This window comes from Gopherus flavomarginatus, chromosome 9, assembly GCF_025201925.1.
Source record: "Gopherus flavomarginatus isolate rGopFla2 chromosome 9, rGopFla2.mat.asm, whole genome shotgun sequence".
NCBI classification, from domain to species: domain Eukaryota; kingdom Metazoa; phylum Chordata; order Testudines; family Testudinidae; genus Gopherus; species Gopherus flavomarginatus.
In genome coordinates this window covers 81276537-81302282 of record NC_066625.1, presented here as the reverse complement: position 1 = coordinate 81302282, position 25746 = coordinate 81276537, and the positions used below count along the sequence as shown (strand labels likewise).

The 25746-nt window shown below is 41.4% G+C and overlaps 1 protein-coding gene across 1 annotated transcript in view; it reads right to left on the bottom strand.

Annotated features, from left to right (window-relative positions):
* The window catches only part of MCTP2 (multiple C2 and transmembrane domain containing 2), a 194061-nt gene that overhangs the window by 98709 nt on the left and 69606 nt on the right, over positions 1–25746 (bottom strand). Inside the window, exons 3-8 of the mRNA XM_050967171.1 lie at positions 21921–21983; positions 19537–19645; positions 4515–4657; positions 3802–3878; positions 2916–3027; positions 79–114 (exon numbers count right to left, since the gene is read on the bottom strand). Coding sequence (XP_050823128.1) covers positions 79–114; positions 2916–3027; positions 3802–3878; positions 4515–4657; positions 19537–19645; positions 21921–21983 — 540 coding nt within the window. The remainder of the gene's footprint in view (positions 1–78; positions 115–2915; positions 3028–3801; positions 3879–4514; positions 4658–19536; positions 19646–21920; positions 21984–25746) is intronic.

Sequence of the window (25746 nt, the reverse complement as noted above, 5' to 3'; positions counted from 1 at the left end):
AGATGCTACATAAGAAGTAGAAATTTCTTGTGGAAGAAAAGGAACAAGAGATTTACAGGGAAAAGGGATATGGGTTACCTTGGATGAAGTTTGTTTCTTCCGATTTGACCATCTCTATTCATGCGTTTCCACCATTGCAACAGATAGAATCCAAAAGCAAAGGGCGAAAAACCGGTAAAGTGGTTAGTCAAATAATCTGAACACTGGTTTATAAACTGTGTTAAAGAACACATATTACTAGCACAGAGTTGGCTCTACCACTGAATTCAACTAAACTACCTCCCTCGCAGATTGTAACATACAACAAAACAGAACATTTGCACTGCACCAGAAATAAAAGGAAACAAAGCATCAAGTATAAAAAGTGGAAGAGACCCTGAGCCATTAGTAGATGCACGGCTCGAACTTTTGGTGCCATCTGGTCCTACTAAGTTAATTTAAAATGAGGTGTATGTGTGTGGAATAAGCTTGCTGTTAAGTGCATAGCATGGACAAGACTATTTTGCTCTTCTGTTTCTATTGAAAATGGCTGAGCTATTTTCATTTGAAACACAAGGGCCTAAAACATGGTCAGTGAAATTTTCACAGCATGCACCTACACTTTAGGCATCTGCACTCTGAATATTAGCCAGAGATCCAGGCTTTCCCAAGGCTGCTGCCCAGGACTAATGCTGCCCCCTCTCTTATCCCAGAATCCCCAGGGCCACTCTGACCCACATTTCCTTAATGCTGCCAGAGGAACTGTTCCCCAAGTCAGAAAAAATGCCTTCAGCAGCTCTCATGTAGACTGTGCACCTGTCTCGACCCTTACTGCACACCGTGACCTGGATGCCCTCCCATGCCTTGCACACTAAGTTAATGGGGGAGCTGACATCCCAGCCAAATGGGCTTAAACTAGTAAGAATAGCCAAAATGTCAAGGGAAGTGGTCAGGGTTTATTAGAGGACTGTGACATAGAGAGGGTGTCTCATTAATGACTATGGAAAGGTCAGAACATTAACAGCCATGTTCGCAACATTTCTTGCTTTCTTACCTTTCAGATCAGGCAATTCTAAGGTGACCATATAGCAAGTGTGAAAAATCGGGATGGGGGTAGGGGGTAATAGGAGCCTATATAAGAAAAAGCCCCAAATATCAGTACTGTGCCTATAAGATCGGGACATCTGGTCACCCTAGGCAATTCATTCCCTCCCCATTTGTATAGGAAAAGCTACCTTCTTACAGCATATATAAATGCTTGGTATGATCAGCACAACACAAATAAGTGTTCTGGAATTTTTATTATTATTATTTGGTTGTTGTTGAAATTTTTAAATAATCATATGCAGAGGGAGAAATATCAAAAACTTTCCAACAACACATTATTAAATTACCTACTAAATTAACAACTCTTAAAAACAGGCAGCTACTAGGAAGAAACAATAATGAAAGGCACACCTTTCTTGTGAAGTCTATTTCCTATATTCTCCACCCCAACCTGTCTTTTGGTAACATTCTCACTTTCATAAATATCCCATACCTGCTATGAATTCCCACATGTCTAGTTTAAGAATCTACAGTAGACTGCATATTGGATTCTGAAAAATTAAAACTGTTATATTTAATATTCACAGAAACACTTCCCATTTTTTTTACCTGCAAAACTTATTAGTTATGTATTTAAAACTGGACTTGCTTGAAAATTGGATCTATTCAAATGATATACTTTGGGGCTTTTCTTGCTGTCAACCTGTTCTCTAAATCAGTGGTTCTCAAACTAGGGCCGCCACTTGTTCAGGGAAAGCCCCTGGCAGATCTGGCTGGTTTCTTTACCTGCATGTTCAGGCAATCGCCAGCTCCCAGTGGCTGCGGTTCACTGCTCCAGGCCAATGGGAGCTGTGGGAAGCGGTGCGGGCAGAGAGACTTACTGGCCACAGCTTCCCACAGCCCCCATCGGCCTGGAGCGGCGAACCACGGCCACTGGGAGCTGAAATTGGCCGAACCTGCAGATGTGGCAGGTAAACAAACTGGCCCGGCCCACCAGGGGCTTTCCCTGAACAAGTGGCAGCCCTAATTTGAGAACCACTGCTCTAAACGACTGCAAGATGAACTTACAGATTTCGGTATGGTCCACGTTTTGTGTGAAGCACAAATGGTGATATTTAAAAAAAAAACACTCACACAAACCCTGATCCTGAAAGCCCTTATTCCCTTTAATCACACTCTCTGCAGCCTCTGACCAACTCGTTCTGGGTTTCTATCTCCTCTTTCAACACTGGCGTCCCACAGCACTTCTGCAACAGGAACCTGATAGAAAGCTCACTGAAGAATCTGGCAAGGTTTAAGACTGTGCCTGGCCTGTTCTCAGTTTTGCAAGAACATAGCTCCTTGTGTCCATTTCCCTCCTCTCAGCAATGTGGACCAACGCAGGGCAGGCATAACCTAGTCTTAATAGTAAATCCTTGCTTTTACCATTTCACACTGATATATATATTTTTCACTGGTATGAAAAAAAAAACACATCTAATTGGAGGTTTAACACCTTTTTAAAAATCCATAAAATCTAAACTCCTTGCTTCTAGTGAGAAAACGGCATGCCCTGAAAGATCAGGCCTGCAAGCTGTAGGGCATACACTTTTAGAGAGAGATCACACACACACGCACAGACCTACCACTCGTCGAAATATATGGAGACTTGTTATTCGTGGGCTCACCCTTTAAAGCCACAGAACGGAAGCACTTGGCAATAGAAGCATAAGCAACTTTTATCCAGTCCAGTGTGGTTGATTTTTAAATCATGAACTATCAAGTTTTCAATGCTGAGTCTCACAGGATGAAAATAAAGGTGGCATTTCCCAGTATAGAGTAAATCAGATTAGGGAAGCTTTCTTTTTTTGTGCATTCCAGCTATAAATTTGATTTCCTAAGCCACTTACAGTTCTCTTGAAGTCTCCTTGTTTGACTGTTAGACTCAAGTTTAACACAATCTCTCCCATGTCATCTTCTAAACTGTTTGGATCTTCCAATTTTAAAATCTGTTCAGTAGTTCTGCAAGCAGAAAAGAAATGCATCGGTAGGCTCCATTTTAGCTTTTGGTTCATTATTAAATTCACAGTGAATTGTGCAAATTCTGTTTTTTATGGCTGATATTTAGCACATTTTAAAGGTTTCAAAATTGAGTCTAAATATTAAAATGTGCAATCTGGCGTATTTCTTTGTGGCATATATTCCCCCTCACAGCTCCCACAAATCATACAAAGTTCAGCACAGCAACTTTAAATAATACTTTGTATTTCCATAGCAATTAGTTAATACTGATAACCCACCACCTGTAAACAGGCAGAAAACTGATCAATGTTATCCCCATTTTACAGGAAAGGAAACTGACAATGACATCTCCAGCTGAATTGTCTGGCAGTTAAAGACTGGACATTGACTTGTGAGATCTGTGTTCAATTCCTAGATCTGATGCAGACTTCCTGCATCACCCTGGACAAATCATTTCATCTCTCTGCCTTAGTTCCCCCTCTGAAAATGGAGATGATAATATTTCCCTGCCTCACAGAGGTGTTGTGGAAATAAATTCATTAATGTTTGTGAGGCACTCAGATAGTACAGCCATGGGGCCCATAATGCAAGAAAATGCACTTGCCCGAGATATCAGTAAGTAAGTATAAGAGCCAGGAATAAGACATGAATTCCTGTCTCCCGGCTCCACATTCAGACCGACAACTCACAGATAAAGTTTAAGCTGCTACAAAAGTGTTGTGATCATTTCTAAACTAAACTGCAGTAACACATTTTAATAAATTCATGTAGTACCTGTTGAGCTCAAGGTTGCTCAGCATCACAAATGCGGATCCCATGAAGTCAGAGGAGGCTAAGTCTCGATCATATACCTGGTAGCAAAATAAATGCATATTATTTTCACATCCTAAGCCAGTTTTGCCATATCAGAAAAAAGAACTGACATTTTGAGTTTCATCCCATATTTTGGGATGAAAACAGTACAATCGAATACTGTACACAACCAGGCAGTTTTTTAGCTACAGATGTTTTAGCAATTAGTGCTTACAACTGGTAGCTTGCAGCTCTGTTAACTATAAAGTTACCTCATAACGAGAAAGAGCTTTGCTGCTTGTCACCACTACCTCACGGGTAATAATTCTACTCAACTCAGTTCACCAAATTACACTCTTAAATTATTTCAGGTAAACCCCACTGATTTCACTGAGGTTGCACGGATGTAATTGAGGGCAGAGTGTGGCACAGTAGGTTTAAATGCCTCCAGCCAAACAGATTATTTTGATTTGGGGCATTCACACACTGAAAACACAACATCCAAGTAAAATCTGGGAAAGATGCATGTGCATTTGAATATAAAGCTTAGAAAACTTTGGATCCTAATTGTGTTTTGAAGACACGTTCTCTGTGTTAAACTATCAAATTGAATTAATACAAACACACACACACACAAAACAATTGGTTCAGAGGAGCTTTTTCCATTGTTATAGAACCTCATATCAAAAATTTACCTTGACCCGGAGCTTCTGATTAAGAGTCTGTATTGGCAACACAACAGTTTCATCCCAAACTGGATTTAGGTTTTTGTAGATGACCTTACTTTTGTATAGAGTTTTTCCATTCAATTTAAATTTCACATATGGATCACTTGTACCTATTATAAACAATAACAATACAAATGGGATTAGTCTGGAAAACACTACCAGCCACGAAAAATAAACAAATAATTGAGAGTAAAAAGCTCAGGGATTCTGCTGAATATGACTAGAAAGTGATTTGATGGGGAGAAGGGAAAAAAAAGAATTCTACATTGTGCTTGAGCTCTCTGCCACATCATCTTGGAAGAGCCTTGGTTATTCTTATCTCTTCCTTTTTTCCTTTTTATTTTTTTTCCAGGAAGTAAAAAACAAAAACAAGGCTGAATCTATATAACATACAGACAAACAATAAAAACACAGAATTACAAATAAAATGGGAAACACAAAAAGGCCTGAGTTTTGATCAATATCACTTATAGAAAATCTTACGGGATCCAATATGAATATAATTACGTTTGGCAAGTTTTTGAAACTAACCAACACAATGTAATAGAGAATTGTATCGCTGCTAAAAAATTCTATAAACTCATTCAAAAAACCTACAGGGGGGCTCTCATTCATTACTAATTTCTATAGGATTTTAGAGTAATTTTTACAGAACCCTATTCAGTTCTATAGGTTTTCTTCCTAAGGGGTGGCTTGATAAGTAGTATGAAAACATTTTGATGAAAGATTAAATATCCCCCAATTAATCTATTTTCAAATACAACCTACAGAAAACTCTTTTCTTACACGATAGCAGATTTTTTTTTCTTTTTTTGGCAGGGAGAGGGAGGGACAGACAGACAATGTTGCACAGGGGCTACATGCATATTTGTTTTCCTGGTCTTCCAAGAGACCCACAGTTAGGTCGGCCTCAAAACCCTCTGAAGTCAATGGGAGTTTTTCCATTGCCTTCAGCGGGTTTAGATCATGCCTTTAGTTATAATTGGAAATATTATTTATATTTACTTCCTAATTACACAGGTAGAAAAGAAATATTGAACAACAGCATGCACTTTGCACAGACAGGACTACACAGATAATACCAACATAAAATATGTCCAACAACCTTCAGAGGATGCATTAGTTAGGAAATTAGATAAATTAACAAAAGGCTACACCAAATAGTCCTATCTATCTTGACTATTCCAATTCCCCTCTCCTGGAAGGGAAAAAAAAAAAGAGAGAGAGAGAGAGAGAGAGACTGCCTTTATCTACTGGATAAGCAGAAGCACTCTGCATTATTAAAAATAAATAAATAAATTAAAATCCCCAATTATTCACTACTACACCAACGAGGTAGTATCCAGACTAGACAAGGGAAGGAACTGATGGAATGAAAACATGAATAGAGCAATGGAAGCAGGTGGTCTACAGCTACAACTCATCTGTTTCTTAAATAGAAAAGAAACTTTGAGTGAAGGGAACCTTTCAAAAATAAAATTAAATAAGTAAACAACCAAAAATCTAGTTTCTGCAAGAATAAAAAACAAAACATAACCAGCCTCTTTTTCTGGGAAACACAAGCTCCATAGCTAAGCAAGTGTTCTGTTTGCATTATTACACAGAAATGTTTCCAGGCTATTGAATGACCAGTCCTTCCTCACACACCCCTTTTTACTGTACAACAGCACTGTTTAAGTTAGTCAGGCTTTAACAATCATTCTGATACACACACACACATATATATATATATATAAATAAATAAGCAAACAGTGGGTAAAAACTGATACACACACACACACACACACACACACACACACATAAATAAACAGTGGGTAAAAACTATAATAAAAAGAGGCCTTTAATTAAATAAGATTGCCGCTCTGGGATCAAGCCTTCATGCTTGTCAGCTTACTCTCAAAATAAACATCTCAAAAGCAGGCCCAGTGGTGTCACTTACTAAGGCAAGGCATACTGGGTAATCCCTAGGTATCTTGACAGCTACATAATGTTCAAACTCTTTCATGGGTGAATGGCAGCACTTGCGTGAAAGAAAATATTAATGTCTGGAATTAATAAAAGAAAAAGATGATGGTTTACAAAGGCAAACAAGAAAAGGATGCCAAGTTAGTAGAGTGTTAATTGTTACGGAAAATAATTGAGGGAGAGCATGCAAGAGAAACACGCTGCGATTTGCTAGCTGAGCACAACTGTCTTACTGTCAGGAACAAAACATCTCAACTAGGTAAGCAGGAAAAAAAGGGGCCGGCTGCTCAAGAATGCAACTCAGAGTGACAAATGACGTCTCACTGTCAGCCAACAGATGGACTTTAACCTTTGCATCGGGAGCTTCACAAATGATGCAGCTCTATGGTATTTATTCTGATGGAACCAAACAGCAGGAACATAAAACCTTTTCTGGCAATGGCACCAGATTAGAAATGGCGCAGAACAAAACAGTAAACCACAACTCTTTTTCAGTAAGAGGCGGTGGGGAGGAATACACAACTAATTTGTTTAGCTCTAATGAAGCTTCGGGGTCTCCTTTTTTCAGTGTCTCATTCTCTTTTTCTTAGGACTTGTCTCCGTGAGGACACAGGAAAATTAATCTGAATTAACTAAAGGTGAGCATTTAAATTAGATTAGTTAAACCGCATTAAATCCCTGTGTAGACACACTCGTTCAGAATTCAAGTGGATTTAATTTAGTTTAGCTTAATTCTCTTCCAAACTGGGTAAGAGAATGGCTCCATATTTTGACTTTTATTTTCAATAAGTTGGAAAATGACAGAAAAATGCTCAATGACCTAGAACAGGAGTCGGCAACCTTTGGCACGCGGCTCGCCAGGGTAAGCACACTGGCGGGCTGGGCCAGTTTGTTTACCTGCCATGTCCGCAGCTTTGGCTTATTGCGGCTCCCACTGGCCACAGTTCACCATCCCAGGCCAATGGGGGTGGCAGGAAGCGGCACGGACCGAGGGAGCTGCGATCGGCCGAACCTGCAGATGCAGCAGGTAAACAAACCGACCCGGCCCACTTGGTTGCTTACCCTGGTGAGCCGCATGCCAAAGGTTGCCGACCCAGACATAAACCAAGCATGAACATGCGCAGATTCACTTCTTGAAGTCTTAAGCAAAAGCCCAATAAAAATAGAGAAAAAAGTGTGACCTCTGAAAAACTATTCTGTTGTTTTGGGGTGCTTTTTTATTAAATAAAGGAAGGATATTTATTTTAATGTTATTTGTTATTTAAAATAATTTTCACCATACCCATTTTATTTTTAGTTAAAATCTGTTTCTCAATTTTTCCTTTTTCAAACTGTGATCCTTTCATGGATTTTACAACCCGTTAAGCAGCTGGCTTGCATTTAAAGTAATTAGTCAGACTGTGCGTGCTAGTCAGCATTGGCCAGGATGAAAGCACACGATATAACCCTTTCTTCCTTCTCCTTGGGGTTTATAATGCCCCATGGATTGCTAAATATACTTAACTTTCATATTAAAGAGTCATTCATTATCTTCTGTTGTTGTGAGTGAGCGTGTGAATGCGGGCATGTCTATATATTGGAAGACAAACTCCGCCTGCACTTGGAAGTAATCTTCTAAACTGAACAGACAACAGAGTTCAGGCACATAGCACTATGGACCTGCACCATTAAAGTCAAAAAGGAGCTTTGCCTTTGACTTCAGCAGGAGTAAGGTTTGGGGCTATATGAAAGACCTCCTTTTTACCCTTTACCATGCTTTTAGTGGATTATTTTTTAGTAGTATTTTTTCCTAGAAAAGCAGCTTATCCTGTAACACCGAAGGCCATTCACTCAGTATAGGTGGACTAAGTACACTGTAACCTGAAGTTGCCTAAACAAACAAAAGTATTCTGTACACAGAAACTAGATAGGGTTTAGTTTCCTCAGAAAGAGTTCATAGTGTTTTTAAATGGTTACTGCTGCCCTCTAGCAGCTATGATGAGATTTGCCACATCAACAATATTTACTAACCTTACACACTTGTTTCACACTTTGAAAAAGGAATAGCAGACCTGGTGTTATTTCAAATGACATATTCATCCTCTAGTGATCAGTTTGCTGGGTATGCAACCATATTAACAATATCTGTACTTAGAAATACAAGTATCTATCGGTGCCACAGTCCTAAGAACTCAAACAAAGAAAACCATACAGCATATATCCTAGATCATTTTAATTGTTGTTTTAGGATATTAAATTCCAAATATTAATATGGAAAAGAAAACGAATGTATTTCTAATAATATTTTGCAGACTTATTTTATAGTCATATAAAACTAAGTGTAATTTTTCAGCAAATCCACAGAAATAATATTACTACAGTTGTTTAAAATAATGACCAAAAGCCATTATAAGATGGATCACTGGTATTTTCGTTTTAAATGAAAAAAATCAACACTCTTATACAGAAATAACAAAAATGGAATAAAATATCTACTGGGGGAAGCAGGAAAAAAATGAAAAAGGCTATGTATTTGAAAAGCCGTGTGTGTGACTGGTTTAGAAGCAAATGCCTCCAGTAAACTATGAAGGAAAATAAACCAGAACACTTTACCAGTGAAGAGGTGTGTGGAACATATATAAGCCGAGAAATGAGCCACTGCTTTTAGAAGGAAAATGTGAGTTAACGCCTGATAAAAACAAGGAAGCAGACAAGGGATGTTTTGTAAAATGCACCTTGTAAGCAGCATGGTAGGCATCCTGCAGAAGGTCAGAGCAACCCATGCTGCAATAATTAATGAATATCTGTCTTTTTCTGGAGCAAAAAAGTATCAAGTGGCATTAAAAAGAACATGGAAGCCAAGGCACACGTTCATAAGTGAGGTAGGAAGGGAAAACCATATGAAGCCCAAGAGAATAGACGGTAGGAGTGCACCCAGGAAGTGATGAAGAGCATGGTGCAATATTTACCATAAGGGTAAAGCTTGTGTGTGCAGGAAACTGAGCTTTTTCTTGGGCCAATCCAAGACTGTGGAATTAACACCCACAGGAACTAAGGAACCATCACAATCCTAACCACCTTCCTTCCACGTCAAGTGGAAACCATACTTCTTCAAACTTGCGTTTTGCAACACATTCAGACCGTACATCATACACACACACACATGCTCGCTGCCGCGTGCGGTGTGCACACACAAACCCCACAAATTTACCAAAACAAAACACTACACAATTCTCCCCTTGGGGAAAAGATGAGAGAAAGAACAAACCACATATGACAAGTTACTTATGTTGCTTGATGTGCTACTAGAAGCTGCTCAAACACTATAGTGATAAGGCTGGTATAAGAAGCTATATGGAAGAGAATCTATCTTAGGGTTTTACACTCTGCCCATTACCACAATCTCTGAGCACCTTCTCTATAGCAGCAACTAAGTTCCTTGTGGAATTAATAGAGTCTTTGGTGATCCTTTTGGGGGTAAAAGCCCTGTGTCGGGTAGGAATTTTGATTAATTAAACTTTATTAATGTACTTTTTGTTTTTTAAGTTGATTTGTTTCAAAGTTTTTGGGTAGACTCAGTTGTCAATGCTGTGAGTGTCATTTTAACAGTGAACACACAACATGCTAGTGTGAGCACAGTTAAAGGCTTGGCTACATAGCAAGTTACTGTACGGCAAGCTGGGATGTGTAGCCGCACCCTGGGACCTTCGCACTGATGTAGCTCTGTCCTCATGGAACATTACTGCACCACAAGCTGTAGATTCACACCCTGATGCACAGTAACTTGCCATGTACTTAAGCCCTAAGTCTTCCTGCCCACACAATCCTTTGCCTTGCTGTAAAGATTATTAACAAAGGTCCTAGACGGAGCTATTTACAGTGTCAAATTTTGTGATATGGACATCTGTCCACTGGGAACAACCAATCACAAAGTTATAGCAACTCACCAACTATGACTGCTCTGATAAATGCAAAGGGCATCTGGGAGAAAATAAATATATGTTCCCAAAAGGAATCACTCAGCTTCTGAGGTGCATACACCTACACATGCTTGTGCAGACACCCTGTGATATATTCTAGTGCAGGCTGGTTTCTTTTCAGAAACATCTGTAACTGCAGCATAAAATGTATTGCACTGAGCAGATCTCTGAGAAAGTCTGTGGAATGTGAGGGCCTCAAAATCAACTTATGTGACAAGCTTTTTCTTTTTTTAAAGTAAACACCCTATAACAACTTTTAAATGGCCTTCCCAGAAGGATTCCACAACCGTATTTTCATTTGTTTTGTGTATGCCAGTTTTCCATGGAGTATGTATTAAATATGTGGAGGATGTCAGGTGAAAAAACTTTAAAAAGTGGAAGTAATGTTCAGCTGGTGAAAGATGATGAATTGAGGGCCCTGGAGACCGAAGTCCACTAAGTATACACAAAATAGGCACAATGGAAGCACAAGATTCCCCACTCCACTTGGGTAATGGGACTCTCATCTTTCATTGAAGGGACCATCGCTAGAGGTGTGAGGGGAATTCAGTCACCAGGTCCATTCAGTACTTGGCCTCTCTGGAGGGACTGCCAAAAAGCCAGCTAATTAGTGTCAACTGTGATGGTATCTAATGTGGTTTGGACTCTTGCCCACCTGGAACTCGACTGACACCAACTCAATCCACACAGGGCAGCACAGTCACCTGATCTCATTAGGGTAATGCCTCCCTAACCACATCAATATCACACAAGGAAGGGAGGATGGATGCCAGTGATGATAAACTCATTCCATAACATCCAGATTGTGTTATTTTACACATTTTTGACAGCACCTTCCATTTAGAGTATTAATCATTTGGGGTACCTAGCAAACCAAATAGGAAGCTATATTTTCTACAGTATCGTGAAACCTCTCTTATGCAGTCACTCCAAGGCCCAGGAAATATCAGTTACTTAACACAGGGGTGGGTTGTTTTTTGTTGTTTTTTTTTTTTTTTTTAGAGGGATAAAAAAGTTGTATTGAAAAAAATCAAGTCTGACCTCCTGCATAATGCAGGAATTACCTAAGAATGCTTTTCAGGTGGTTGTCTAAGATGAAGGATTGATTAATAGAGGTGGTACTCAGCATAGGTTTGAGATTTTACGTTTTTCTTCCCAGAGCTGGGTGGACACCGCTTAACATTTTCTATTAACAGTTCTCGTTTTTAGATGAAACCATTCTAGTCATGTTCTTTCCCCGTGCATGTCCCTTTCTCAAGATCATGCAAGTGATTGTGTTTACTGGAATGAGTGAATGCGGGAGGCAAAGTTTCAGAGTTACATGCACAAGCACTTACAGAAACCGAATTTGCAGCTGGCACATCCAGTACTCATAGCAGAAGTGTTGCATGTTCCGGCACTCAGAGAAGACAAACAACACAAGGTGATTTACTTGGCAACTTGTAACTACCCAACATGGCTCAAATTCCAGCTATTTGCAGACTGTTCACAATTAAGCCTTAAAGCAAAATCACTGGGGTAGAAAGTTGCCTAGTAAATTTGAATCATAGATATGAGGAACTAATGATCTGATTGCATATACCCTGAAAGCAGAGAAAGTCTAAATTTATCAGATACCTTATTTGCTATGAACTATTCAGTCTAACATTCTAAACTTGCATTCTAAACAATAGTCTTATTTACACGTATGCTGACAAAGTGCTCAATGATATATGAAATACAGCCCCTTCCACTATAGTCTGGCAATCTGTAATCACATTAATAGCTTAGCACTGGATATCCCAACATTGTGAAGATATCATAGTATTTTTTAGTTATGGCCCAGTTTAAATAGAAATGCTTTATATATTCATTTTTTAAATTTACTTTCTATTGAATGGTGCACCTCAATGGATCTAGTCAAGTGAATCCCAATAAATCCACAAAGTCATGGAGATGGGCATGCAAGACTATAGAAATAAACACCTCATGCAGGAGTGAATACTCTCCTGCTCTGCCTGGATTTGGGAAAAAGAGGGGAAGCATGTGAGGAAATCAAAGAAATAGATCTGAACACACAATATCTATCTCTAAAGAGGTGGAAGAAGATTGATCAAACCACAAAATGACAACAGGAAGTTATTAGGGAAACCACAGAGAGAAAGGAAGAGACCCAAAGCAATGTACAGAATGTTAAAACTGTCACAGAAGTGTAGAAAAACCACGACTATGTTCACAGGAGACTGGTGTGGAAGAGAGATAGAAAAATGGATTTTGTTAGAGCATGTGGCCAGAAAAAAAACTAAGCCACTCAGTGTACATCATTTCACAGAAATAAGTTCAATGTTACACAGGATAATCGCACAGAGTTTCAGGGCAAAAGATACCTTATGTCTCAAAGCCAGCTACTGGCCTCATCCTAACCACAAATACAGAAACTGAACCTCAGCAAGAAGACCTGAGTTTCTGTTTCTTGTTATAGTAGCATATTTGAATGTTTAATGCTTTACCAATTGTCAGTTGAATCCTCAAATAACAGGAGAGAAAGAGACCACTTCATTACAAAAAAAGGCACATGTGTGACATCACAGTACTGCTAAGTGACACAATTGCACAGTTGCCCAAAATGACTCAGAAGGCCAGTAGTATGCACAGTCACAACATATCAGCACTGTGAAGGAGCAGAGCATTTCAGGTCCATTAGAATGGCTCAGTTTAACAACACACAGCGCTTCAAAAAAGGACTTTAAGGGATTAACTCACTTCTGCTTCCAAGAATATCAGAGCTGGAAGTCTGAGGCTTCATATGAAAGGATTAGAGAGACCACCAAAAAAGTAGTCCACTGTAGAAATCTGAGGGTCAGGCAGCAGTTACAAGGCCAGAGAGAAAAGACATTAAGCTTTTCTGAAACCCAGGAAATTGTAACAGAATGATCTTAACACCCTGGAATCCTGAACAGTTTTCAGCAGCACCCACATTATTTGTAAGTTTGAATGTTTCATTAACAAAATGCACTTATGATGATTTCTTACAATTTATCGTACCAAAGTTAAACATTCACAAACATCCATCTACCCCACAATTTAACACATCAACTACTGATAATAAAAACTCCCCAAGACACAAAATTAACCAAACCCTTTGCCACAAAAGCACTTCTACTGGTTAAACAGATAAGACTTGTAACACACCCAGAAAATCAAAGGGAATCATCACTGCATGAAGGAATAAACCTATGTTTAACAAATGCTTTCAGCAGTAAAAATGTACAGTTTGGCTCAATCCAGTACAGAGACTTGTGCAGATGCACACATTCCAATGTGCAGTTCTTTCATTATGAGAACTAAAAACTTATGGATATAAAGCTATCGTAGGAAGGAGAGACTCAACCTGCATGTGTCACAGTAAGGTGAAGTAAATGATTTGGCCTGCCGCCAAACTGCTTTGTGGTGAGAGTCGATGTAGTACCCATAGCCTGATAAGATGTGGTAAGGTCAGTACTTGGTGGATAGACTTCTAGGCCTCAACACAGGCCAGGTTACAGATCTGGCCAAAAGCACTCCAAAAAAATTAATCTTTGTGTCTGTGAATAGCAAGGGAGTTTGTGCAGAATCCAGCTCCATTCTTAAATTGGCTACTACTAAACTACCACCTGTTCCCAACAGGAACAGGTGCATATTAATCAATTAAACAACAGATTGGGCCCTTCCCGTCCTCGCTGTTAGGAGGGAGTGACACTGAGCAGAACTCCGCAGGCAGAGTAACTGGTGGATGGAAATTTCCCTCCTTCTCCAGGGAATCATCCCTCCCCGCCACCCCCCACCCCCCAGCAGCTGAGCAAAGAGAGGAAGTACACATACACCCCATCCCAGTTTTCTTCCCCCACTGCTTAACCATTTTGTAGAAAGTAGCAGAATACTGCAGAGCTAGGTCAGATTTCAGCTAATTGGAGAAACTGTTCTCCCTGCACCCAAACACAGCAAGTATAGGAAGAGGGGAGGAGAAGGCAAAAAAAAAAAAAGGCAAAATTGCCAGGAATGGAAGAGTGAGAGAAAAGGTGGGAAAGAAAGCTAAAGGGAGAATGAAGAAGTAAAGAAAATAAGTGGGGAGGAGCAGAGGATTAAAGGGATGGGGAATAAGAATGAAGAGGGGGAGCAAAAGAGAACCCGAGCGACTGAGGAAGAAACACAAATCAGAGCGAAAAGGAGAAGAGACCCTGAAATTAGTGCTATGAAGAGAAGGGCGAGAAGGAAATGGAGAACAATTAAAAATAGACTGAGGGAGTAGTATACAGTAGAAGGAAAGAAGAGGAGAAATTGAAGGAAACAGATGAAAGATAATGAAGAAAATCAAATTTGCCCCGATGTAACTGTGGATTTCACAGGTTGTGGATGGCAGTGAAGTTACACTGGAGATGAATTTAGCTAAGTTTCATTAATTAGTACTTAATAGATGTTAAGAATATAGTTGGTGAGTTCTGAGGAAGTGCGATGGCTGGCGAGGAGCAGTGAATCTGTTAAATGCATCTGAAGCTCCCAGCACAGCCATTTCCACTGCCAGCAGGAGGGACGAAGATCAGCCAGTCTGGGAAGAGCCATGTGAAGAAAAATGTCTATACTCAATAGGCAGTAGTGGCAATTCTGTGATTGCGGGTTGGGCAATGATAGACTTACACTATCATTTTAATCTCTATTAGAACAGCTAGTTCAGAAGTGTTGGCAAATGAGTAGGCAGCATGCTTTCCTCTGTCACTTTTGGACAAAAAACACAGCATAGTGTTAGGAAGGCCTGGGATGCTGGAGGTGATGTCCTTCTGAGGAGATGGGGGGAAAAAAACAGCAGATTTATCAACTCTGGTATCTTGGCTACACACCAACACCAGTAATCTTAAATACCACATGCAGATGGGGTCGCCTCATCTCAAAAAATATATATTGGAATTGGAAAAAGTTCAGAAACATGCAACAAAAATGATAAGAGGTATGGAACAGCTTCCGTATGAGGAGCAATTAATACGACTGGGACTTTTCAGCTTGGAAAAGAAACAACTAAGGGGGAATATGATTGAGGTCTATAACATCATGACTGGTGCGGAGAAAGTAAATAAGGAAGCGTTATTTACTCCTTCTTATAACACAAGAACTAGGGGTCACCTAATAAAATTAATAGGCAGCAGGTTTAAAACAAACAAAAGGAAGTATTTTTTTCCACACAATGAACAAAGTCAACCTGTGGAACACCTTGCCGGAGAATGTTGTGAAAGCCAAGACTATCACAGGGTTCAAAAAAAGAATTAGATAAGTTCATGGAGGATGGGTCCATCAATAGCTATTAGCCAGGATGGGCAGGGATGGTGTCACTAGCCTCTGTTTGCCAGAAGCTGGGAATGAGCAACAGGGAATAGATCACTTGATGATTACCTGTTCTGTTCATTCCCTCTGGGGCACATGGCATTAGCCACTGTCAGAAGACAGGATACTGGGCTCAATGGACCTCTGGTCTGAGCCAGTATGACCATTCTTATGTCTTTAACTTCATCTGTCCCCTGGAGTATCAATCAATTAACATGTTCTTCATTTCTTGCCCCAACCTTTTTCTGTAGCACTCGTGTACACTGTTAACTGCACCACTTCTGGAGTGGAATGCAACTGGAGGGACTGAGCAGGTTAATCAGTTAATATTTCTGAAGCGTTTGGTGTTCCACCATGAAAGAGATCTAGGGAAGTGCCCAGCTCTGTAGTATAATTTCATTCTTCCTGCAATGTATTGCAGCATTTAAAATGACCACAAGAGGGCACCACTAACACAGTTTTTCATGTCTAGATATAACATATTCTATCACAGCCCATGACATATTTATCCATTTAAAGAGCTTGTGGATGATCAGTCTGTAAATAAAGATCATAGGGTTTCTTCCCCATATAGTTGTACTGTGCATCTTGAATCATGTTTCCCCAATATGAACAAAAATTAACAAATTAAAGTGGTGATCAGTCAAAGAATACTGTTACCAAAATAGACCTAGGTTGACAAATCACTGTTTATTCAAAATTTATTAGTGTTTGTAAGCTCCAGGCCAATGGGAGCTGCAGGACGCGGTATGGGACAAGTGATTTGCTGGCCGCAGCTTCCCGCAACCCCCATTGGCCTGGAGCAGCGAACAGCGGCCAGTGGGAGCTGCGATCGGCCGAACCTGCAGACCCGGCAGGTAGACAAACCAGCCTGGCCTGCCAAGGGCTTTCCCTGAACAAGCGGCGGCCCCAGTTTGAGAACCACTGCCTTAGTGGTACAGTGATACTGGGTATTCTTAACATATGAATGCCACTGACATACTCCCCACCATGACTGCTATACAGCACAGCATTGCTGCAGTTTGCCAGATGATGCTGATCTGCACTTTTTTAGTAAGTTAAGAGCATTTTCAGGCCAACAAACAATGTAAAATCCCAATGAAATGCATCAACTCTGCTTATGAGAGTCCCAGAAGACCTAGAGAACTAAAATACTTATTTGCTTATAGCATATATGCCACCACATGAGTAAAGCAGCTAGGGTTGTGGGTTTTAAACCCATCTGATGGCTGTGTTCAACAGCACTGCTTGGTTAGCTAGATAGGTTTCTTGTTTGCAAACTTTTCAGGAGCATCACTTGGCACTTTGAAAGCTTCACATTTTCAGGAGGTCTCTTAGAAGGGAAACCCCCAGTGATCCATGTGCAGAAACGAACCAGGTAACTCTATCCAGAACTACCTATCTATGCACAGGCAAATAAGCTTTTCCACGTGCACAGGGAGATAACTTGAAATCTTTCCCAGAGCAATCAGAAAAGCCTGGGGAGTAATAAATACACTGAAATCTTTTTGAAGCTCCATCATCCATCCCAATATAACCAAACTGGCTGACGTTTATTACATTGGTTTTTTTAGACATTGTTTTCACATTCAGACTGATCCATTTCCTAAGTGGACATTTTCAGGTGCCCTGTAACTTACACTGTATTCTTTGCCAATAAAAGCGGAATGACCCTGAATATTTACTCTGTCTAATTTAATAGGTTGCCTTCTTTTACCAAGACAGAAGCATGTACATACAGCATGGAGCAGCGCAACCCATCTTCTAGGTAAAAAAGGCCAGTGGGAGCACATCATAAAATACACCATGCCATACACTGGCTCCTTATCAATTACTAGAGCTCCTCCAGGATCTTAGAGTAGGTCATAGCTATTTCAGGGGCTGCCTCTTTGCAACTCCAATGACACAGTGTCCTACCAAGACTTTATGGGCTGACAGAGCCACAGGCAGACTTTCAGTGGCAGGGCACTCTTGGCGTCAGGCCTTTATCTGTTAAATTCCTCTAATGCTGGAGGGTAGGATGAGCCCAGGACTTTCCACCTTTAACAATACGTTGCAAAACCTCTCTCTTACCCCAGCACTGATTGCTGCAGATTAGTCCAACTAAGTTTCTCACGAAGAAAAATCCATGAGTCAAAAAGCATCATAATGGCAAAAGTCTAAGCATAACTGTGCTTTTAAAGTCGAGGGTTTGTGTATATAAATTAAAGCAATGCCAGACTGGCAGACACCCAAGTTTTGTACTTCTTTGTATGCAGGAGGAATTTTAGTGGATTGCACATCTCCTCAGGCATGTCCTCTCTAAACAAGTTGAGGATTTGGTATACAACATGACAGCAAACCAACAAAATCCATCTTGCCCTGGATTGCCTTTGTGTTGTCAGGTTACACTGAGCTGAGTTGTGCAATGCCTCACTGAGCCACAGCAAACGCAATGTGAGATAGCGTGTGCCTTCTTTCTTCTCCGGAAACACTCATCTGCCCAAGTTGCTCACTTGTAGCAAGTAGAATCCTTTCCACAGAACCATCCAGCAGCAAGACTTGTTCTGACACATATGGTTTCTAGTGAACCTGGTGACATGCTGCACTGTCAGTTAACCCTTCAACAAAAAACAGTTCTGTTTAAAAAGGTAAAGGATTTAGACTACATAACATCAATTTATTAATGTCTTCAGAATGTTAGGAGCTGGCCAGAGAAAGATAACAGTCCCTGGCAAGGAGCTTGCCCTCTGCCTAGGACTGTAAAATATGGTGTAGAAAAAATAATGTATCTAGTAATCAGAAAGGAGCCCAAGAACAATCCAGGGCCCGTTATAAGTGAATAAATCTGTAAAACAGGTCCATGCTGATCCTGTTACTCATGCATACTTTGTGTCTTATTGCTCAGTTTCAAGAGAGAAAGTGCTTATATGTTTGCAGTGTAAACATATTCAGAGTTTTCTCCATGGATAGAGTGTTATAATTAACACTAAATGATTATATTTCTGGAGAGGCACGTCTAACTTCTTAAAGGAAATGCTCCTGCATACAGTCAATGACTATGTGCTACTCTTTCAAGCCAGCAGAGACCCAAATGCCAAACACCTTCCATAATATTTGAATAATGTCCCACTGATTAACTCATTTCCTCAATGCCTTTCTGACCTTCCTTTCACTAAGCCATAAAACATACACCCCAGGCCTTATTACGTGAAACTACATAATCCCTACCCTCAGAAGTGAACCCTCAAGTTCTGAGATCTTTACTAACTTCCTCCCTATAAAACACACATTTCAGACACTGTCCTTGAAGTCACAAAGCTGTTCGTCTTCCCCTTCACTACCACCCACTGGATTTCAAAACATCCTTTGGTTTCCTTTAAGTAAACTAGAACTGAGCTGGGTCTTTTGCCAGGCGTAGGAGGAAAGCATGTACTTTACAAAGTCACATTGCAAAGTGTGTAATTCTCAAACCTGGGAAAAGCAGCAATATATATCTGCCCATCCCCTCCCTTGTGTACCTAGGGTGATTATATGACAGGAAATTTAGCATTCTGACTGGCAGGCTGGCAGACAGAAGTAGTGCCTGATTCTCCTCTGATTGACACCAGAGTAAGTGAGAAGTCAATTGAGTTAGACTGGTGTGAAAAGAAGTGAAGGGAGAATCAGGCCCATAGCTTGTTCTTGGTGTTTTTTTTTTTTTTTTTTTTTTTTTTTTAAAGAGTTATCTGCTCTACATCAAAAGGCAGACTCACCGCAGCGATCCCGAATGACCAGGTTCCGGCCTTCTTTCAGGTGTATTGTCAGTAGGTAAGCAAAGGAGCTGGGCAAGCTGCTCAAACAGTCATTTCCTTCCTCAAGAGCCTGTGGCAAGGCAAAGAAGTCAGTCATCAGTTTCACCATCTATACATCTAAGCTCACACACAAAAACATGCTTTCTGTTTCTGGAGTGACTTGAAATTCACAGGCCTCATTTCCTCTCCGTATGCAAGGGGGAATCCGGGTTACGCAGGTCTTGGCACATGCACACACACACACACACACATACGCACACATACAAGCTGACTTTTAAAGGCTTTGTTTTAAAATGTGTGTCAGAATTACCTATTTTCTTCATTTAAATCATAAATAGAGCTGGTCAGGAATTATCAAGAAAACAAAGCTTTGTCGGAAAACACTGATTCGGATAACCCAAAATTATTTTCTGGAAACATCTTGAGTTTGATGAACTTGTGTCAAATCAGAGGCAGAGTTCCAAAATAAACCTGTCTGGTTTCCCGGCAGCCATCTGAGGACCTTGAGGCTTCTAGTGTCCACAGCTCCAAAGCAGCCCTGGCCATGCAGACTGCCTCAGCAGCAGAGCAATTCTTTCTTGTCAATTTCAGACAGTAGCTGCCTTGGTCTGGGAACATAATTCACTTTGAAACATGTTTCTGAGCTTCCAAACCCAAATTCTTTTGGAATTTCTGGTCTGCAGGAAATTTCGAAATACTGAAAATGCCTATGAACTAGAAATCCTGAAATTCAGCCAGCTTTAGCAGTAGTCATAACAAACACATAATACAAATAATGATAGTCAGAACATCACCACACACATTCACAAGAAATAGAAAAGGGATAATATAAGGGATGGGCCATAAGTGAGAATGACAAATAATACTGCAGATATGCATTGTACGCTGGTTATTTCTATTAAGATTTCCAAGTTGGAGTAACATAAAATTTTGTTCTTTTCCTGCTACTTTCTTGTACTTTTTACATTCATCTCCACTCAGATATGTTCATTTCCAATATATAACATTTCTCTGGACAACTTTCATAAAGATATCTAATATTTTACAGTCCTTCCCTATGTGTTTGTGCAGCATTTATCACAATAGGGCCCTGATCTTGGTTGGGAACTCCAGTTGTTGCTAATAATAAAAACCAGTGTTTCCCAAACTTAGGACGCCGCCGCTTGTGTAGGGAAAGCCCCCGGCAGGCTGGGCCAGTTTGTTTACCTGTCCCGTCCGTGGGTCTGGCCAATCACGGCTCCCACTGGCCGTGGTTCACTGCTCCAGGCCAATGGGAGCTGCTGGAAGTGGCACGGGTCGGGGGACGCACTGGGCACTGCTTCCAGCAGCTCCCATTGGCCCGGAGCGGTGAACCGCGGCCAGTGGGAGCTGCTATTGGCCAGACCTGCAAACGCGGCAGGTAAACAAACCGGCCCGGTTGGCTGGGGGCTTTCCCTATACAAGCGGTGTCCTAAGTTTGGGAAACACTGATATAAACCATTATCATCATCATCCCGGCTGCAACTTCAGTTAAAACATCTGATTTATATCACTATTATGGAGGAAGACAATGGAGTTCAGGATGTTAATGATAAAAGTCTCAAAGTTGGATCCAAATTTTGCAAATACACGTTAACAATGTACGTTAACAATGTCTTTTTATCATGGCCAGCACGTGTCATAACCCAGTCTGATTTAGACAAGTGGTTCTCAAAGCCGGTCCGCTGCTTGTTCAGGGAAAGCCCCTGGCGGGACAGACTGGTTTGTTTACGTGTTGTGTCCGCAGGTTCAGCCGATCGCAGCTCTCAGTGGCTGAGGTTCACTGCTCCATGCTAATGGGGGCTGCGGGAAGCAGCGCAGGCCAAGGGATGTACTGGCCACCGTTTCCTGGAGCCCCCATTGGCCTGGAGCGGTGAACCGCAGTCAGTGGGAGCTGCGATCAGCCGGACCTGCGGAAGCAGCAGGTAAACAAACTGGCCTGGCCCACCAGGGGTTTTCCCTACACAAGTGGCATCCCAAATTTGGGGAAAACACTGCTCTAAGCAATACAGTTGGAAGGCTCTTTTGTATCCAACCCGTTCTTTTGAAAGGTATTTGAAAAATGTGGCAGCTTGTATGTGAAATCTCATTTGAAAATGGTGTTTTCTAGAGTACCTTAGTTCTTTTGACATGTGATTGTCTCACACCACTTCCCCTCACCCACACACCAAAAAAGACAAACAAAACAAAATATTTTAAGAAAGTTGAAGATTCAGGTGTACAGTATCCCCAGTATCTGTAAGGAGCTGAACGCAAATCTAAATTTAACCCCCATTTTCCCAGATAGTCTACTCAGGAGTCAAAACATTTCAATCACATAAACTTACAATTTGTTCATCAAAAAGTTGAGAGGACATTGAAGATTCTAGATCTATCCCTTCACATGGACGCTGTTAAAAAGAAAATTTAAAAAGATCATTAAATAAGCAAAAGAAATATTGGGATTCCCCTCACCTAACACAACAAATATTCTCAGGTCTTAATACTCGATGCAATATGTATCAAACATATAGATGCCCTTAAAACTAAGCTCTCTGCCTTTTCAGGAGTCGGATGGGGCAGGCAGTAAACCAAAAATTGAAACAATTATGCATGCTTAAATGTAGCATTAAAAACAGGCTGACAAATTAGTGCTTCTGCGAAAGGGTCTGTAAGATAAATCTTCATTGGCATGGAGGCAGGGTTTGGAAAGGTGAGCCAATTTCAAGTGTGAGGTTCATAGTACAGATATCCTTTCCACAAAGCATTCATTTGGGCCCTGAACATGGGAAGGGCTGAATTACCCCAAACTTCCTATCGGTGCCAGTAGGAGATGAAGGCACTCAGACACTTGAAAGACCCTCACTGTGTACTGCTCTCCCATTTTACCACAAACTCTGCTTATAAGGCCTCATCCACACATAAAAGTTGTACCATTTTAGCTACACCGGTATAGTTAAAGTGGTACAACCCTTCTAATATGAACCCAGTTATACGGGTATAAATGTTTTTATACCAGCATAGCTTATTCCCAAGTAGGAAGAGGTATAATACAAGACATCTTTACACTGATATAACTGCATCCACACTAGTGGCTGTATCAGAATAACTATAATTGACAGACTTGCATTGGCACTAGCTGTGTGTGGATCAGGCCTAACACAACCACAATGCAAACATGTTACATGGTATACTGCTATCTTCACTCTCTGGTGGCTGGTCCACACAGAAAAGAAGAGCCTTCTAGTTCTTCCAGCGATTGGAATTATCCCTTTTGCTCAAATGGTAGAAGACCATGCTTTCAGTGATGAATATTCCTGGTTAAAACCCTGCTGATGGCCGGGGGCGGGGGGGGAAGTGGAGGGTTGGATACAGACTGAGGAATTGTTACACTTCCACAAATTTAGTAAAATTACCACTCTGCATTCCAACACTGTGCTAGCGATGCTATACTTATGGATGATAAGACTTTTTTTTGTCACAGTCCCAATTCCAGGTGCTTAAAAAAAGAGCAGGAGCAACAGCATACTAGAGATAAGGGGTAGGGAAATGATACTTCGGGCTGAAATTTCGAATTCACCTTCTCAATCCAAAGGCACAGTTTTTTTAATGGGGAAATCTTTGTAATATCTCATTGTGTATTTTAGTTTGAAGATCTCTAAGCTTGGAGAGAGGAACAGAAGAAATCAAATTAAAATCTTAGAAATTCAAATAACTCCACCATTTAAATTTTAAAACTTCAAATTTGGCATGTGATGTACATCAGTGGTTCTCAAACTAGGGCCACCGCTCATTCAGGGAAAGCCCTTGGTGGGCCGGGACTGTCTGCTTACCTGCTGCGTCCGCAGGTTTGGCTGATCGCAGCTCTCAGTGGCTGCAGTTCACCACTCCAGGCCACTGGGGGCTGTGGGAATCAGCAGCCAGTACATCCTTCCATCCACGCCGCTTCCCACAGCTCCCATTGGTCTGGAGCAGCGAACCACAGCCACAGGGAGCTGCGATCAGCCGAACAAGCGGTAGCCCTAGTTTGAGAATCACTGATGTACATAACTCTTCATGAGGGAAACATGTTTTACCAAGTTAAAAAAGACTGTCTGAGACAAAGTTTGTCAAGGAGATGGGACACGGGAAAGGAAACACGTTCTGTGCCATTTTCTATAATAATTGAAAAAAATACTGCCTGGCCCTTCTGTGCATATGGGAAAAGAGGTGGCACGGGAGGGAGGCCACGGTGCAACTTCTGCAGCCAAAGCTTGACTCCTCCAGCCCTAGAGTTTGCATCTGCAGGTGTTTAATGGGCAAGTCGACACCGCACAAATCTTACAACTGCCTGTAGAGCACTTACCTGTGCTTGGGGGTATGCAATATATAAATAGCACCCTAGAGTATGTACCTTACACAGCTCTCTATGTACCCAAGCAGTACCTCCCCCGTCTACACTGCTGTTTTGGAGTGCTATTTGAGCTTGCTGATGGAGCCTGCCCCTGCTGCCTCCTCCCTACCAGAGACTTTCCAGCAGCCACATGTAACTACACATTGCAATGCGGACGCAGTCTGCTTTCACTGAGGCAGGTAGCTACATGTACCTTACATGCCACTGCCAGTGGTGTGCAAGGTAGACATACCTTATGTGTACTCCATGCAGGGGCACTGGAATCGGGGGGCCATGGACCCCTGGCCCCATCACTTTTTACCAGCCATAAGGCGAGTGCTGGGGGGAGTGGGGCCTTGGGGAAAAAGGCAATCAGGGGCAAGGACTTGGGAAGAAGGGCCTCAGGGGAAGGGGCAGTGTAGGGTCAGGGCCTTTGGGGGGGAAGGGGAAGTATGGGGGAGGGGCCATAGTTCAGGTACCAGAGGGGGCCCCCCACACACTTTTAGGGGGCTTCCACTGTTTCTGACTCCATGATTGAGCCAAGGATGGGCTATCTGGGTCAGGACACCCCTGATAACACTATGGCCACTGGTACAGGTCCCTGCTCAGATTTCTTCTGCTCTCAGGAGGTATAACACGAGAGGGCAGCTGTACTGGTTTCACACAGGAGGATCACATTGGTCAGAATTTCAGCATAGAATAATGCCAAGAAGGATGATATCCCTCTCCCAAACACACACTGACACACACGGCCCAGAATTCTCTCTCTCACACACAGAGCCCAGAAATCAATCCTCAAGTGCTGTCATCATTATTTATTATTTGCATGATGGAGCATAGAGGCACGATCAGGGCCCTGTTGTGTTAAGCACTGTACAAACATAACAAAAAGGCTAGCTCCTGCCCCAGGTACCTTTCAGTCAGACAGACATTGATACACTGAATAAATGCAAATGTATTTATACTTCAAAACTTAATCACTCCGTTTTTCTTTTTTTAATTTTCAAAAAATAAATTGCATTTAAAAAAACTGCATTAATGCCACATTACAATTGACATTTTATCCGTATAATAGGCAGGAAATGTAAAGTTATGGTTCCCCCAGTAACCATAACTTGGCCATATTGCAAACACATATTAAACTCAGCAAAATTATCATCAGATAATGGAACAGAAGAGGCTCCCTGCACGAAAGGGCTGAGTTACAGTTGCTTGGGGACCTTTAACTTTGCGTTTCCTGACTAGCGTGCATAAAATCTCAATTGTGTTGCCTTAAACCAGTGGTTCTCAGACTGGGGGCCCGGGTGGGCCAAGTCGGTTTGTTTACCTGCCGGGTCCACAGGTTCGGCCGATCACGGCTCCCATTGGCTGCGGTTCGTCGCTCCAGGCCAATGGAAGCTGTGGGAAGTGGCGGCAGACAAGGCATTTGGCTGGCTGCTGCTTCCCACAGCCCCCATTGGCCTAGAGCAGCGAACCGCAGCCAGTGGTAGTCGCAAATCGGCTGAACCTGCGGACCTGGCAGGTAAACAAACCACCCTGGCCAGCCAGGGGCTTTCCCTACACAATCAGCGGCCCTAGTTTGAGAACCACTGCCTTAAACAGATTTCTAGCAGTCTGAGGCTTTAAAGGAATTTCCGTCAGGTATCATCAGCTGTATTGATAATAGTCTGGCTCTGCATCTTTGTTTTAAACTGCATAAATGGAGGATCAAAGAACATCGCAGAAAAGTGAAATGAAAAATATTTGTCTCTGATACCTGCATACCATTTATGATAAACCGCTTACCCCAAAATTTTAATTCA